The sequence below is a fragment of the Nelusetta ayraudi genome, unplaced genomic scaffold (genome assembly GCF_046127955.1).
Source record: "Nelusetta ayraudi isolate G7.1 ecotype Tasmania unplaced genomic scaffold, CSIRO-AGI_Nayr_v1 ptg000006l, whole genome shotgun sequence".
Taxonomy (NCBI): domain Eukaryota; kingdom Metazoa; phylum Chordata; class Actinopteri; order Tetraodontiformes; family Monacanthidae; genus Nelusetta; species Nelusetta ayraudi.
In genome coordinates, this window is record NW_027466056.1 from 7,319,710 (window position 1) to 7,336,649 (window position 16,940).

Consider the following 16,940-nt stretch of genomic DNA (forward strand, 5'->3'; position numbering starts at 1 on the left):
AGCGATTCCATTGAGGAGGAAGGGGCGGGGCCAGGCCAGCGTGGCGCCGTCATTGGACGGCATGGACGCGTTGGGGTCGCAGGGTTAGCTATGGGGGGGGGGGTCAGTCAAGGCGAGCTGCGCTTAAAAAGGGAGCCCGAACTGTTCCCGGGAGATTAGAAAAGCCACGCTGACAAGCCCTCTCCAAGAGGCGCATCGCTGGAAAATGAAATTTTCGATTTTGTAGATTCGAACGGAAGAGTTGACGCACGTAGAACAGGATAGCTCCAGTCGACGAAAGCCAGCGTCTGGTTGAGGGGAAAAAAGCGAAGGGAAAAGCTCGGAAAGATCTTGCCTCGTCAGTTTAGCCGAAACTTAGAGGACGACTCGAGAGCCGACAACGACTCAAAAACCTTTGCCTGCGACGTTTTCGAAAAATCGAACGCAAACCGGTTTGCGTTGAGTCTTTAAAGACTTAACGACAAAACAAACAAACTACAAAAAAAAGTAACGGAAGTCTTCTTGGAACAAAAACCGGACCGACATTTCGAGGACGGTCAAATTCCTCTTAACCGTTAGAGACAGTTCGGCGTAATCGACATCTTCTGCTATTTCGTAAAACCGTCAGCTGCCATGTTCAGCCGATCGCCAGGATTTGTGACGGTAGCCGCGATGCTAATGCTACTCGGGACCAGAGTGGAGGCGGCACCCACCAGGGAAGGTGAGGATGAAGGTGAGAGATGATTCTAAATTTAAAACAAAATAATATGGGGCTGGATTTTTAATGAGACCCAAATGCTATGCATATTTTCTTCTTTATACCAATTGTTACTTTGCATAGCAGAACTTGTGAAAAATGAAATTTACTCCAATTGGTCAATTAAAATCATGCCACTCTGCAAAGTATTTTCTTCTACATTGCGGTGTTTTGGTGTCTCCGACGAGATTTTTTTTCAGTCAAAATACTAGGTTGCAATTGCGATTCGCTTATTCAGTCAGAGCAGAACAAGAAAAACAAGCTTCTTGAAATCATTTGGATGTAAAAATCTCAATTTTTTAGGGGGGTTAAAAAAATGTATGTTATTTCAGGAATAAAAACCAAGAGAGGTACTGTACATATTCAAAAGGATGCGAGTGACTTAAGATAAAACTCAAATAAGTCGGTGAAAGGCAAGACATAGCATAAGATGTAGAATTTAGACTAGTATTGTAGCTAAAGATTCAGAGATTCAATAGATGGAATAAGATAAAATCCTCCCTTTGGAGATCTATTTTTAATTTGCTGCTAAATGAAAACAATCCAGACCAGTGCAGATGCATTTTGATTTTGCATTTTATTATCATTTTCTCAAAAGATTAAAAAAAAAGTTGGAGGCCCTGAGGTCAAGAGTGCTCTGTTCATTCTCTGCATTCGTGGAAAAAGCTCTGACGTCAATGTGTAAACACGTAAACTACCGACGCCTCTTGTGTCAGAGTAGAAGGGTCTGTAGCGGCTTCTCTAGCAACCGGCTGCACGGTGGAATCCCACCGGAATTTATCTGTGTGCATGCCTCTGTGTGTGTGTGTGTGTGTGTGTGTGTGTGTGTGTGCGTGTGTGTGTGTGTGTTTGCACAGTGCTCCTCAAGCGGCGCATATATTCATGGACGTCATAAAGTCTAAAACTTTAACGCGAGCGAAATCTTCATATTTAACTGTTGCTGCTGTGTTTCTGATACAAGAGAAAGCTGTAAAAATATTTCTCTATAGTTTCAGCTTCTCTCATCTTCCTCATAATTTTCTCATCATTCTACCAGAGAGGCTGCCATTTGGTGGGACTTGAATTATTTTGACACTTAGAGCAACCTTGTGTTTGAAACTATAGCTTACACGAACTAGCGCTTTGCTGTCACAGTAGGTCAAAATCTGGTCTTCTTATGGAACTACTCAACAGCTTTATCATGAAGTCTCTTGCACTCTTGCATTGTTTCCCCCCCCCAGGCTTTGCAAGACCTCCACCTCACCCTCCGAGTGACACTCGTGCCTCAGTCACACCGGAAAGGTCTTTGCCACCAAACCCAAGCCAGTACCTGAAGCGGTGGCGTCTCAGCACCGGAGCCACGAGAGTGGACGGGCCGACCGGAGTCGTCGACAGAGCCACTGCCACCAGGTCTGGGTCTGGATGGGTCAGGGCGGAACCCGGGGCCACCGTGCCGGATAAACGAGCACAGATGCTGAAGATGATCACGGCCCTTGAGGAGCTGCAGCGGACGTTCGACGGCACGCTGAGTTCACGGATCACCATCCTGCCGCGAGGTAACCTTTCTATGGCGACCATCATTGGAGTTATTTAAAGACTTAAGGCCGTGAGTTTCAAGAGGAAGCGCGGAAATTAAATTATTGATGCCAGAAACTGCATTGCAGTAAATATACCAATTATATAGCGAGTAAAGGGATAAATTCCCTTCAAACCTCACGACTCACTCCTAAAACACGTCCGCACACCACTTCATAGATCAAGTCCCTCTAATGCCTGTGGGGTCAGTTGTTTTTTTTCCTATGTTAATTTGTCCGCTAACATAGATTTTGGGTTTGACGTTGAAAGTTTTACACCCTCTTGTGTTCCACTTAGGCACAACATTTTAACGTTGGGGCATGTTTGTCATTTCAGCAGGTGGCCGGAATCCAGGACGAAAGCACAAAGTGGTAAGCTTTAGCAAAGCCTCAAGCTTAGTTCAAAACGCTGCATCACATGTGCTTAGCGTTGCCAGATGCCTTTAATCCTTGCACATTTTTTCTAAATAAGCAATTTTAAATTCATCACCGTCGCAGATGATGATGATGATGATGATGATCCAAACATGTCAGATTGCAAGTTTGGTGCTCAAAATACGATGTTTTTAAGTTATTGGTACGACACTTGGCAACACTGAATCAACTGCATGCGATTTGTTATGCTGTTACTGCAGTGATCCTTTGGCATGAAGACAAAGATGATGCATTCTGTGCCCGTTTTAGTGAAATAAACTACAAACAAATAGTTGCTTTTGTTGTCATTCACTGATAACGAGCAGTTGTGTTTACAAAAATAAATAGTGGTGTCATCTCCAAGTAAGCCAACCAATAGTTTGACATCCCAAAATACATTAATACAAACATTGTGATTGGATCCAGGTTAGCGTGCACAGGTCGTCATTCTCTCCTCTCTTTTGACTCAAGCTTGCGGCCGCTGACGGAGACGCAAAGCCCACCACTGTTGCCCCGGCGGCGGTCGACAGCACCGCGTCCAGAACCAGCGCGGCTGACGACACGGTGTCCAGCCTGACGGGCCGAAACTTCAAGAAGTCTCTGCTGTCTCAGACCAAGAAGACAAACAAAAGAGGTGAACACTTTGAGACTGCCTTCGTAACGCCTTAGCAGAGTGAGGATCACAGCCTCAAGGGGGCAGTGCTGAGGACCTTTATGACAAAATTAAACCAAGATGTCTTGGCTTTTAAATATACCTGTACCCCATAAGGGCACAAATTAGGTAGTGCAAATTTTCACCAATCAGAGATGGAATTGGCCCTAATTAACTGACCTGGTGGTATCCTTCACACTACTCCTAGAAACTCCTTAGGCTAGAAACACTGTACGTATAATGAACGAACCCACAAGAATACACGACACGCTAGCTGTGCAGACCATGAAAGAATCGGACTCATTACGCCATGAAGTTTAGTTGTTTTGTTTATTCTGTGCTCTTACAATGTGACAACCAGCAAGTGTGTAACGCCATTTTTCTGTTTGTCTCCCACAGTTTGCTTCTGGAAATACTGCTCCCAAAACTAAACTGTCTCTTAGCAAATATTGTCATTTTTCCTTTCCGTGTCTTCATTTTACTCTCTGCATCCATTTCATCGTCTCTTCCTTATTACCCATCAACCCCCTGTTCATTGACTTGAGTGACGGTCCTACCGTTTTAATGCGTAGCTAACGCTAGGATAGCAGCTAATGCTCAGGCGTTAGCCGTTGACGACGTCTCAGACGCAGTCTGAATATAAATTTGTCCATCCATCTGTCCATCATCCATCCACTGCCCTTGCCCTGCCATGCCTTCTACCCGCTAAGAGACAGTTGCCGTGACATCGGCGGGCCCTGCACTCTCGTCCACCACTAACACCCCGCCCCTAGCCGCCCGTACCCCAGCGACGCCGGCGCCAGCCCCTGTCTCAGACCTTTTTCCCTCCTGGCTCGTTAAATAACAAGACTGACCAATCAAAGGTGACGATGTGTGCTCGTAGCACATGAACAAACCCCATGTTAACCGAGACAAACACACAAAGGCTCTTTGAATGTGTGCGCCCTCTTAAAAATAAAGTTGAGAACTAGGATGGCAAAATGCAACTGTGACAATATAAGTTGATTTCATATATATATGTATATATATATACATATATATATATATATATATATACACATACTCACACACACACATACATATATAATATGAACAGATTGTTTTGTACGAAATAGGGCTCAAAAGTGCAGAATTCAAGGCGAGTTTTTGTTTTCTTATTTTTCATTTTATATTGTGGGATATGACATTGCGACTCCATATAACTATAAAATAGCAAGGACTTTGAAAATGTGCGCATGGAGAGGAAACATTTTCAAATACGCACATACATTTGGTTCAACTAGCTGTATACGTTGAAAAGACATGTCCACACTTCTTGTAGAGAGTCTTTCGTATTTATGTTATTAAAGTATACAGCTGTTGTTTGTTTGTTTGTTTGTTTGTTTTTAACAGATTTATATTCTTTGTGCTTTTGTTTTGTGTGTGTTTACTTGAAAGTCAATTTTGCACTTTTGGGCCACTCGGGTTGCAACTGAGTAGTTGTTCAACTTTAGCAGCTGTAGCGTCATGCATTGAGATGCTTCAACAGTTTGAATACATTTTGAAAAGAGAATTTGATAAAAACAAACAAAAAAAAAAGTATGAGTAACTATGGTTGGTGTATTTTTTTTTTTTTACTGCTTTGAGATGATCTGAAAAACAAATAGTTACGTTAGCTTCTGCCAAAATGCTACTTTAATGACTCAGTAATGACGAACTTTAATTGTAATTCATCTAAATCCCAAACTGCCAATGAATTACATTTATTTCTTAAATTATAAGAACCCGACAATAACACTGTTTAAGGTGTTATTAGTTCTTCGAGCCGCTCGATATGACTCGCGGGATATTCATCCTCTGTGTGTTTCTATGGTGTTTGAGCTGTGTGTGTGTGTGTGTGCGTGTGTGTGTGTGTGCGTGTGTCCCCGCGCGCGCGCCCGTGTGTTTGCCGTCCGGCTCCGCAAACTGTGGCTCATTACATCCCGAGGGGTTTTCGCGGGGGTCGCCATCAACTGTCGCCACAGTGATCAGAGCGCGCGTCTGCACATGTTCCGTCGTCAGCGGTGTGTGCCCGTCTGAAACACGGCCGTGGTTCAGGATCGCACACATTCAGGACTTCAAGTAGTCTGGGGGGTGTTGCATTTATACAAAAAGCAATTTTAAAAATACTCTTGAGTCATAAAGTAATCTGTTTGGTCGAAATAAATAGCATCAATTTATAGGGGGTCTGGGGTTATACATGGGAATTATCACAAACAAGTCACAAATAAATGAATAGCTACACTTTAGCAATACTCAGGAAGCATGTCCAACGAGAGTACATTTAGTCGCCACTAAGGGGCGCTGTGTTCTAAAATAACTTATCAATAAAATAACGATCATTCACCTTCACCTGCTTCAAACCACTGTTACTACTTCCATTATTACTGTCAAGCAACGTTGCTGTAGTGTTCTGATAAAATATATATATTTTGAGCATCAGTCTTTTCTCATGTTGTGTTGCGACCAAACTGAAGAGAAATGATGGACACAGAACATGGTGATAAAGTGAGTTTAATAAGTTCCTCCTCATGAAGGATGTAAGGCCAGAAGACAACAGGCTGCTGAATGATATCTATCGAAAACCTCTTAAGCTTGGTAAACCAGCTATGTTCCACAACTAAGTAAGGAGGATTTCACACAGTCGCATTTGCGTGTCATTCAAGAAAATAAGGGTGATTTGTGGAGTTTAATGTATTTTTTCAGCCAGAAATGCCAAATCGATTGTGATTAAAATGGTTAAAAATTATTAACCTAAAAAAAAATATTGCTTGGCAAGAGGCACACAAGGATGATTAACGGTTATACCGGAGCTCTAACGCCACGTTGAGCAAAAACAAACAAACAAACAAACAAACAAAAAAAACAAATAAACAAAACAAAAAAAAATTGCATTTGAATTGAGACAAAGTTTTTTCTTTACTTTTTCCTCCCTCTGACTGTCACCTGCTTTTGGTGATGATTGTGACCAGAACCAGATGCGCTTCAAATCAACAACACGGACAACCACACAGACAGATACACAAGGCCATATTAGCATCCACAAGACCGCAAAACAGAACGGCTGCCGCTGTATCCGTGCTCTGCGCAAAACAGGCACTGTTGACGCAAAGTAGAACAATCAACCTTGAGATAAAAAGAAAGCAGCAGCCTTATCTTCGCATAAACATATCACATCTGTGTTAAATCCAGGCTTGCACAACACCAGCTAACACTAGCTTAGATTAACCATCCAGATACCCACTGTACAGTCAGCACAATAGTACTTTGAAATAGGTTTTATGATGATATAGTCAGTTGTGAAATCCAACTTCCAAAGTAAAATATAAGAAGTTTACAGGTTTCTTTTTATTCTTTTTTTCTATTTTGTTAGCAGTATAAAATTTAATTTCTAGTTCTGATATATTATTCCTATTCATGCTTTTGGACAGAAAACATTTATAGATTCAATTCATTAAACATTTTGCTTTTTTTAATGGTACATGCAGTTCAGTCTTGCACACTGGTCCAAGTTCAAATTTAAATGTCAAAAATTAGGTAACTGTATCAAAATAATAATGCTAATGGTCCTAGCTAAAGGTATTACTTCCAAATCGTGCTCTGCTGCGATCCTCTTGGCCCAGCCATTGTCAATAGAGACAGAGAAATCAGCAGCCAGACCTATAGATACTGATCGACGTTGCTATTGATTAGCATACACACATGAAACTGTGCGAACCCACCTGTGAGCGCACATGTGCAAGAAAGAAGGATAAACAAAAACACGCGGAGATAACAAAGATTAGTGGGGGATAAATGTGTCTGAGTTAACTCAGAAGGATGGGAGCAGTCTAATTCCTGGCCACTTTGACCCCCTCCAGGTCCTGAACCCATCTGCAATTGCTTGTACCGGCGATTTGTTGACTGCATCTCATACCGCCGCTTATTTGATCCGTTTTGCGACATCCAGATAGGCGAACTGGATCTCCCTCTCGGCAGGGCAGGTTTTGGTGAACTCCTCCCTCTCGTAGGCGCGGTTCAGGTACCTCAACAACCCAGTCATCTCTGCCGGGATCTCAAATCCTCTGTATTTCTTGGCAACAACCTTGACATAAACATAGATGGAAAGGGTGGGGGTTAAAGCAGATTCTTATCAGAAAATCAAATTTGTTCCCATCCCAAACTGTATGAGTTTGAAGTCACCTTAAGTATGTGAAGTTTAGGCAGCAGGTTGCAGTCGGCCAAGGTGAGCTCGGACCCGTCCAGGAAGCTCCTGGAGGACTCCGGCAGGTCTCCTGAGGCATCGCCATCAATCTCCTCAGGGAGTGGGGTCCTCAGGAAGTCATCGAGGCGCCGTAGGGACTTCAGTAGGGCCTTCTCCAGAGCTGCAAAGGAAGGTAAAAAGGAAAAACATTTAATATGTGCAGATGATACTATTCTTTTTCCATTGTTGACACCTTAGCATCAGTCATGCTGGGCTACAGTGGATCATTTATTTATAAAATTATTATTATTTTCTTAATCTTAATCATGCGCCCTTTATTAAGTTGTGATATTTTATGACATCTAAGTGCCCTTGTTTATTTTCAGCCTGGTGTAAATTGTGCAAAATGGCACGTAATACAACACATAGACAACGGGGGGCACTGTGATAGCAATGATTGCACTCAAACTCAACACAGCCCCTCATTACTTCAGCATTTTTCTCATCTCTCCAGCCATTAGTTGACAGATGGACGTCCGTATCAAACGTTCAACTTTCCGGATTTGCACACCTCTCTCACGTCTCTCACCTTCGTTGGTGTCTTTTCGCGGGTTTTTGATGTACGCCGAGAACTTGGCGAACACGTCGATGCCCGCTGCGTTGGATTCGGGGTGTTTAGGAGCCAGTCTAGGGTAGCTGAAGTCACATGAAAGAAAGGAATTCCCTTTAGTATATCATTGGTTTGCAGGGTTTGCACCCACACGCTCCACTTGGTCTATAGCCAGTCAGGTGTTTTCTACACTGGAACAAAGTTGTGGGCGCCAGAAAATCATCAGTTTGTGGCTGCCGAACCTGTGCACTTCAAAAAATATCATCTAAGTTACAGTTTTCCCGACCCCCAATGTTTTCTTTTTTCTTTTTCTTTCTTTTTTTTTTGCCATTTTGGGCAATTTTGTTTCTATTCTTTATTTGATGTCTTGGTGACACGATTTTTAGGCTGGTCTGTTCTGCAAAGCAGAGACACACAGGGTCAGAGGGGCCACACTCCCTCTCAGGTTTCATAGTGGTCAGACACCAGATTATTTAGGATGGAAAGCATTGGCGGCAACATATCAGGAGATCAGGGCGATGATTGCAGCATTGCATTGTTTGCGGTATTGAGAAGTTGCTGGTCTGCCAGGACCGACAAACCGGAAAGTATTAATCGTGAAGATTCTCCATCCATCCATTTTTTTTTACACCTGCTTTCTCCTGCACTCAGGGTGGCACTCGTGGTTACTGGAGCACTCCATGAAGATTATTCCTTGTCCAAATTCCCTCCTCTCTTGTGTGTGTTTGCGTACCGTGGCGGCGTCAGCTTCTCCTCCAGGAACTCCTCGATCTTGTTGACGTCGACCTTCACCTCACCGTTGAAGGTCACGAAGGGAGGGTTGGTTCCCGGCGCCAGGTCCTGCAGGTCGGCCGGCTTCCTAGCGGTGCAATTTCAAGGAGGGACGTTCTCAGTGGCAAAAGCGTCGACCGGCGTGAGTGACGTCGTGGGGAAACACGTGCGGGGCTTTCTTTTTACCTTTTTAGGTCGACGGTGGTAACGTTGAAGATGACCCCTTTGAGCCACAGGATCATGAAGAGTCTCTGGGAGAAGGGACAGTTGCCGATGCTCTCGCCATCGCTGCCAGCCTGCACGACGGACGCACACAGTGAATCAAGCTTGTTTTCACACTTTCACACTTGCTTTCGTTTTCTGCGATTAAAAAGCCCAAAATGTCACTTTGTGTGTCAGTGTGGTGAGTAGCCGTTGCTGCACCTGTGCTTTTTGGTTGAAAAAACAGACACCCGACGTTCCAAAAGTGTTTGGAGGAATTTTAAAACGAAAAGTATTTTGTCAGGAAATATGGGATGAGTGGAGGGATGGAACGACAATTTAGTTTGATTTATTTTGAGCTTTATTGCTCTGCTTACCTTTACAAACAGCTCGATTGCAGGAAAGCCTAGTTTTTGAATTGCGATGTCATACACAGACATAGCGGGCAAATCCAAAAAAGGGGCAAAAATTTAAAAGTCCTCCGCCATCAACTTTGTGAAACCACAGTAGGATAAAGTTCAATTTCTGTTCAATTTAAATCAATAGCAGCCGTTATTCTGCGTGCAAATTGTTGATAACTGCTGTATCTCTCGGAGCATCTGACTGTTTGTCCATCTGCCTGCTCCTCCGCCGCTTTTTTTTCCCCTTCTTTTTCCTTCCTCTGGTATGTCACACACACAATCTGGCTTTGTCAGAGCAAAATATGAAGCACAGCCTACGGCAGAAATTAGTTTGCATCTTAAGCAAATAATGGTTAGAAAGAAACTAAAAGAAAGTGACACAAGACTTCAGATTGGTTGGAATTATCACCCAGATACAAATACATGTACTCGAGAACTATACTTGGAGGTAGCATTTTTGTACCCCAATCAACAGATATGATTGGGGTACAACCATATCTGTTTCAATATAGGCATGATATCTATTTCTAGACGTTTCCATATTTCAAATGAGTTGATGTTTCTCAAAAAGATGTTCTCAAATCAATGCGAAATGCACAACTTGCCAGTGTGGCGATGCTCGCTGCTGCATAGTGAGATAGATAGATTTTATTTGATCTTGACAAGATGGAGATTCATCTAGCTGAAGCTTATTTGATATTAGATATCCAACGGCACCCTGCAGTTAATGCCCCTCTTCCTGTTTTAATTACAGTTAGGCTGCTCCGAAAGCGACAACTGTTTCTTTCAGAGGTGAGTGGGAGGCTTCGGAATCTCTGCTCCATCACAAACCTATTAGCGCACAATGTCTCTAGTGTTAGTGCAATGGTTTCTACACCAACAAGAGCTCAGTAGCTCGTTTTCCTTGAATTCCTCTTTTTAAAAAAAAATGCACTGTTACCATCGACGCTGCTGTTTTTTTTCTCAATGAAGCTGATTGTTGCTGCCACGACCTGTCTGTAATTTTAGAATCTGCTCTTTCTGCAGCCATTGCGTTCACAGTTGAAGGACTCGTGTGAAATTTGCTTGCTCCTTTTCAGATTGTGTGCACAGAAACAGCCCTCGGTGATGTCACAAGGGACTCTTGAACGTCCCAGATACTTCTCGCAGGTCAGCGTGACAGCACTCTAGCATTGAGTGTTTTTACAAGTGGCAGTGAACACACGGCTGGATATGCTTTTTCCCTTGGAGATATTAAGAGGTTTAATGATGCCTCATGTTGCTTCAGGATGAAAAATAGATAGAAAATTGCTACAATATGGGACCTTTAAGTCAACCAAATATTGATACTTAAGATTTATTATGTGTCGGAAGAATTTCTTCCTATTACTTGTAAGTGACAACTGAGGAAGCTGCAGAAGGGGACAGACTGAAACTGTAAATGAAAAAGAATCTAATAAATGTTCGTACATCGGATTTTTGTTTACGAGGATTGAATGATAAAGTAATTTTGAACCAGAGACCAAGACATAGACATGCATGCTTTTTGTTTTGTATTTTAAATTGTTGCTCAGTAAATTCACAATTTCACTCTAATCAGGTGCTTAAAATTGTCGATTTATTGTGAATCTGTGCAGGAGAGAGTGGAGCAAAGTGCTGCTGAGTGCAAATTTGATAAGACTGATGCCTGGACCACGGTGAGCGCACTGCATGTTATTGACATGCACCGTGCAGCAAGACATCTCTTGACGTCAAACAGAATGAACGTGGTTGTTTTGAGGGCTGCGATCATGTGCGTGCGTCGCATACAGCAACCTTGCGCCCACTTTCAGCAGCAAACAGCAGGCTAATCAGCTTAGCGGGTGAGAATGCAAGAGATTAACCCTGCGGGCGACTCGCGCAACACTCACCAAGTTACTTAACCAGTGCCAGACTTGAAACCAGTGACTATGAGCAGCAAAGATAGAGAGGAAACAAACTCTTTGCATTGGTCCAGGTCAATGTAACCATTCTGATTGGGCGTTTGCAGGAACATTTCAAGCGAGACGAGTCAAGTGACACCTGTGGACACTCTGGCTATTTTGCACAATGTTTCCATCCACCTCAGCCTGAGCTGCCAGCACACAATAGAGGCCATTGTTCGAGCATGAGCTCCCACAGAGAGCAGACTTGAATGCGAGAGACCATGCAGAGGGGTGCGCTTGGAAATTATTATTATAGTTTTAGCCTGCGTTAAACCTGTCTGCAGGCTGCAACTGCTTTCTTTTTATTCTCGTCACGTTGACGAATGTGCTGTGAAGTTAAGACGTGGCCATTCAATCAAACCTGTCAACTTTTATAATATAAAGTGCAAAAAAAAATTAAAATAGCACAATTAAAATAGAGAAACCAGCAGATCCCTACAGATCCCTACAGAGCAAACAAGAAGCGCCTGTGGCAGGTGGCAGGTGTTGAGAGAGGACCCAGATGAGTTAGCATTTGTCGTTATTCATGCAGAAATTGTGGTGAAGCGTGGTTCTTTGCCGCGGTTATGTTGTTCATGGCCTTCAGAATCGCACACATGGCACGATGTAGGCTGCCATGCCTGGATTAGGATAGCACTGACTTAATGGGATAAGGTAAGCAGATCAAGATGGGGTTTCTGTCTAAAAAGCTATCACTCACTCACACACACAAAGACACAGACACACACACAGACAAAAAATAATGGGCCAAGAACAGAAATGTTACCAATGATAACCGCATCATACCGGCAGGTTCGTGAGCTGATGGGAATAAATGTTTAATCAACTTCAGTAACTTTATTAATTTCAGTCACCAATGGGGAAATCACACTTTAAAATATTTGTCTGCTGTTTTTCATGTCTTGATAAACGTTTTAGAGGTGCTTTTTAATTACAAAGCCAAACTTCAGTACTTCAGTGGTAAGACTGGTCGACCTACTTCCTATTAGGCAACACAGAAAACACAGACCTAGAGACGCAGTCTAGTTATTGCATTTATATATAGGTCATAATACTGCTTGCCAATACTTTCCTAAGCCAAAACTTTCAATGGACACCCAACTGGAACTTTTAATCTGACATTTGCAAATATTGGCTAGTGAAAAAAAAAATCATGTAATCTTTGTACAGAGGCCTGGGACAATTGCGCCCTGTTCGTTTTCATTAAGTAAGCAAGGCCTCGCTGTGAAAGTAGAGCAGGCTTTATAAAGAAAGACAAAGGTCAGCGTTGGTTACTGCGGGAGCCAGTACGATGATGAAACACAAACAACTAGGTCCGGTGAAAATGAGAACCATGAATACAAAAACAAACCAACAAAGACGTCATATAACAGGTTAATTTATCAACTGACGTTTACTCTCAGTGGTTATTGAGAAAGATTGCCCAGTTACTTGTGCGTTTCGTTAGTTAAGTATTAATTGACTGTTTGCTGTGAGCTGACAGGCACAAGAGCAGCATTTTCTTTTTCTTTTTCAACTGAATGGAGCTTCAACTTTTCGAGCCAGCCAAGACTGCTGCTATGAATCCGCAAACACAGACCTCAGCCTTGTTTCAACATGTGCTCTAGTCGTGGTAACGAGTTGATATGCAGGTTCAGATTTGGTCTGGCCTTAAAATTGTAGTGGATTCCACAACCGATCAGCTTCCATTAAGGGTAAAGGCAAGAGAGCAATACCTGAAGCTAAACAGCTGCTGCTGCTAAAGAGCTTGGACGTTGCTGCGGCAGCAGTTTTATCGGAACTGGATGGCCTTTTCACATTCGAAGAACAACAAAATACAGCAGAGGAAGACCCATGCCAGTGGTTTACTCTTTACTCCACACTGCCTTTAGCAAGGGTCCTATTAATACCAGACTGTTTAGTTCCTAGCCAATGGGGGCGGTGAGCAACAAATCTGATTGGTTTGACTAAATGCATCCAAAGAATGAATTAATCCAGGATCTACAACACGCTCCAGGTGGTGTTCTTTTTAGGATCCTTGGTCACCAGTCGCTGCTGGAACTTGCAGCAAACGGTTAATTGAGGTACACTTCTTTCCTACCTTCAGAACATGTTAACATTTTTTTTAAATCATACACCGATACACACATGGCCCCAAAAGTCACAAAGGCAACAGGTGATAACATCTTAATCTTTACCCATGAATTCCACGGCTGGGTTGGTTTGTCAAGCCCAGCCCCATTATTTTCCAAATCATACCTTGTGGCAAGAGATTTCGGAGGAACCCTTGTGTTATTAGTACATATCAAAAAAAGTTCAACGGATAAGTTGAGTGGAATTAATTGTTCATTACCTTAACGTAGAGTGAAATCTCATAAACCTGGTCTTGCGGCATCTTGGCATGACTCTGAAACGGAGGGACAGGAGAGACAGGAGGACCATCCACCTTCTTGTGTGAGAGCAGCGTCACCTCCTCTCTTTTCTCGGTCGTCTCCTCGCGACGAGGGAAATACGAGCGGCCGTCCTCGAACAGCACCACCCTCTTCTTCTTCACCTGCTCATCCCTCCTTTTCGGCAGCGACTCGTCTCTGATGACTGACTTGAGTTCTGTGATCCAGTCGTCCCTCCTTGGAGGGCCCTTCTCATCTGGTGGTGGTGTTTCTTTTTGCGCCCTCTCGGATTCCCAGAAGTCTTTTTTCACAGGCTTTGGCTCTTTCTTCCACTCCTTTGCCTCTGTTGTTTTCTCTGCTTCTGGTTCATTTTTCTTAATCCAATCGTCATCTTTTCTCTTGGATGACGACACCCTTACTGGCCTGTGTTCCTCCTTATTTGAAGGCTGCGGCTCAACGGCCAAGGGCCCATTTTCCAAGGCTTCTTTCAGTCCTTTGACTCTCTCATTCAACTCTAAGAGAATCTCTCTGTCGTCGTCTTCTTTTGCTTTCGCGCCCTCCCCTACCTCTCCTCCTTCATCTTGTTGCATCTCATCGTTCTTCCCGTCAGATTCGTCTGCTCGTTGCAGTTCTTGATGCTCGACAGCCGATGCCTCCACCGGATTGTCACAGGGGCTCGCAGTCGATTCGGGAGTGGGATCATCAAGCTCTGTGGCAGGAGTCTCTTCTATCTCATCAAACTCGTCATCGAGTACAGTCACAGGCTCTTCCACCAAAGTGTCTGTTGCTGCCCCTCCTTCCATCCACTCTTCTGCAAGGCCTTGTTCTCTCTGTGCTTCTCTTGAATTGCCTTCCGTATCTTTGGCCATTTCTTCAAATGTTTGCGTCTGATGTTCTTGCACATCCCCCGCCCCCTGTGTCGTGGTCTCATTCTCCTCCGATTTGCTGTCGGCCTCTGGCTTTTCAGACTCTGCTGGATTCTCTTCCTCCATCTCAACGGCTTCCTCTGGCTGGATCAATTCAACACCTTGCTCTGTTTCTGAAGATGCATCGTCCAAACACTGAAGTTCTGGCTCTGGAATATCTTTCTCAGCTTTGTCTTCAGTTGGAGCAAAATCATTTTCTGGGGCTTCCTTATCGTCTATCTCCTCATGTTCATCTTCACATACTGACTCTCTAACATTATTTTCGCCAATTTCCCCTCCCTTCCCTCCCTCCCCTGTGCTTTGTTCTCTCGCATCCATCACAGTTGGCACATTATCACAAACTTGTACTTTCTCTTCCTCTAGAATGTCTTCAATCAACTCCATTTGCTTTTCCTTAATTCCTTCTGTGGTCGCCCACTGTTCCTCAGTATTTACAACGCCTACCTCAGGCTCATCTACTCTCTGATCAGCTTCACTCGCCATCTCTTGAACTTCTCCAGGTTCTGAAACTGCATCTTCAGGAAACTTTTCGCCTCCCTTATCCTCAGCCTCTGCCTCCACAAAGTCGTCCTGTGGGCTGCTGTCCTTGATCACAGACTCTGCTTCCTGCTGGCTGGCCTGGTTATTCTCGTCTGTGTTTTTTATTTTACTTTCATGATCGTCTGTTTGTTGGTCGGTCTGATTGGGTAGCACTTCGATTGTATCAGCCACATCAGTGAGTATGACACTGACAGAGTCTTCACAGTCAGTATCTTGGTGGATGTTTTGGTCTTCCTCTGTTGTGTCAAGGACAGAATTGACCGGTACATCCTCAGATCTGTCAGTTATCTTGTCATCAATGAGAACGTTTTCTGTTTTCTCGTTGTCATCAGGAGACAACTTTTCAGTCTCCTTTGATTCTTGTTCATGGCTATCTGAGTCTTTACCCCGATCTACATCGGTGCTAGACAGCTTATGTTCTTCAAATCGATTGTCTATGCCCTCACTGTTATCTGCTTTTAGCTCAGTTTCTGAACTCAGGATTACATCTTGGTTATTGCACTCTTCTTCCATTTCTTTGACTTCATCATTGTTTTCTAAATGTGTTTCTTCGTCTTCCTTTTCTTTGATTTCTTCATTGTTTCCTACATGTGTTTCTTCATTTTTCTCTTCTTCATCCCTTTCTTTGATTCTTTTATTGTTTTCTAAATGTGCTTCTTCATCTTTCTCTTCTTCATCTGTCTTTTCTTTAATTTCTTCGTTGTTTTCTAAATGTGTATCTCCATCTTTTTTAACCTGAAGTACTGGGGATAAGTGACAATGATTTTCAAGGACTGAATCTGCTTCATGTGACATTTCTTCCATGGTACTTTCCTTTACAAGTTTGTCACTTTTCTGTTCATCTGGAATTTCACATTCTTTGTGTTCCACTGCTAACACACTCTCATTATCTTCTTCTTGTATTTCACCTCCTACACTCTCCTCACTGAGCACTCCATTTGGTAACGGAACCACTTGGATAGTTTGCACTTTCTCAGCATCCTTCATCTCTCTATTCTCTCCCTCCACTTGGCCCTCTTCTACACCGACCATCATCAAAACATCCTCTCCTACCTCCTCTGCAAGTTCCACTTCATCGTCCTCTTCTTCTCCGTCATCATCCTCTCTTTCTCTCTGGTTGTCCAGTTCTGAACAAATAATTACTGGGCTGTGAATTATGGCACCATTTGACACATCAGGACAGGAGTCTGGCTGAGCCATTTGGGTGTTTTCAGGAGATACTCAATGTCGGGAAAAGTTGGTGTCCAAAGTTCTTCAATATGTAGGTTAGGAAACAGGTCCTGTATTTCAGAATAGCGGTGATTGCGCAGATTATTCCAAAACTTAATTATATCTTGAGGGTGTAAAATACTCCAGCACAAAGTGAAAATGGAAGCATGACAAGGCTGTGAAGATGGATACCCACAATTTCCAAAATGATACAAGCATGCCACAAAAATGCCTATCAATCAAGAAGCTGTCAATAGTCCCAGGTTGGTCCCACGTTGTAGGTAAAAGAAGAAACAAAGTTAGTGTCCAGTCATAGAACCGTTTTCTTTAAGTATGGCACTCTTTCTAACTTTTTCTTGTGGCTACTGGACTCTAAAACCAGCAGTACACCTTAAGCAGAGTTAGGCATCAATA

General features: G+C 43.2%; 2 protein-coding genes across 3 annotated transcripts; one reads left to right on the forward strand and one right to left on the reverse strand.

Annotated features, from left to right (window-relative positions):
• Positions 1-368: 368 nt before the first annotated feature.
• urp2 (urotensin II-related peptide) lies at positions 369-4,341 on the forward strand. Its single transcript, XM_076012407.1, has 5 exons — positions 369-712; positions 1,957-2,271; positions 2,627-2,661; positions 3,175-3,337; positions 3,755-4,341. The coding sequence occupies exons 1-5, from the start codon at positions 613-615 to the stop codon at positions 3,784-3,786; spliced, it is 645 nt and encodes a 214-aa protein (XP_075868522.1). The 5' UTR covers positions 369-612; the 3' UTR covers positions 3,787-4,341.
• A 1,530-nt stretch (positions 4,342-5,871) lies between these two features.
• Positions 5,872-16,910, reverse strand: LOC142882846 (chloride intracellular channel protein 4). 2 transcript variants are annotated; one of them, XM_076017541.1, is made up of 6 exons: positions 13,815-16,910; positions 9,124-9,233; positions 8,900-9,025; positions 8,146-8,252; positions 7,556-7,737; positions 5,872-7,457 (listed from the first exon to the last, which is right to left on the reverse strand). In XM_076017541.1, the coding sequence occupies exons 1-6, from the start codon at positions 16,515-16,517 to the stop codon at positions 7,296-7,298; spliced, it is 3,390 nt and encodes a 1,129-aa protein (XP_075873656.1). In that variant the 5' UTR covers positions 16,518-16,910; the 3' UTR covers positions 5,872-7,295. The 2 variants fall into 2 exon arrangements, with proteins under 2 accessions (XP_075873656.1, XP_075873657.1); XM_076017542.1 differs by lacking the exon at positions 13,815-16,910 and adding an exon at positions 9,516-10,132.
• Between the last annotated feature and the right edge of the window lie 30 nt (positions 16,911-16,940).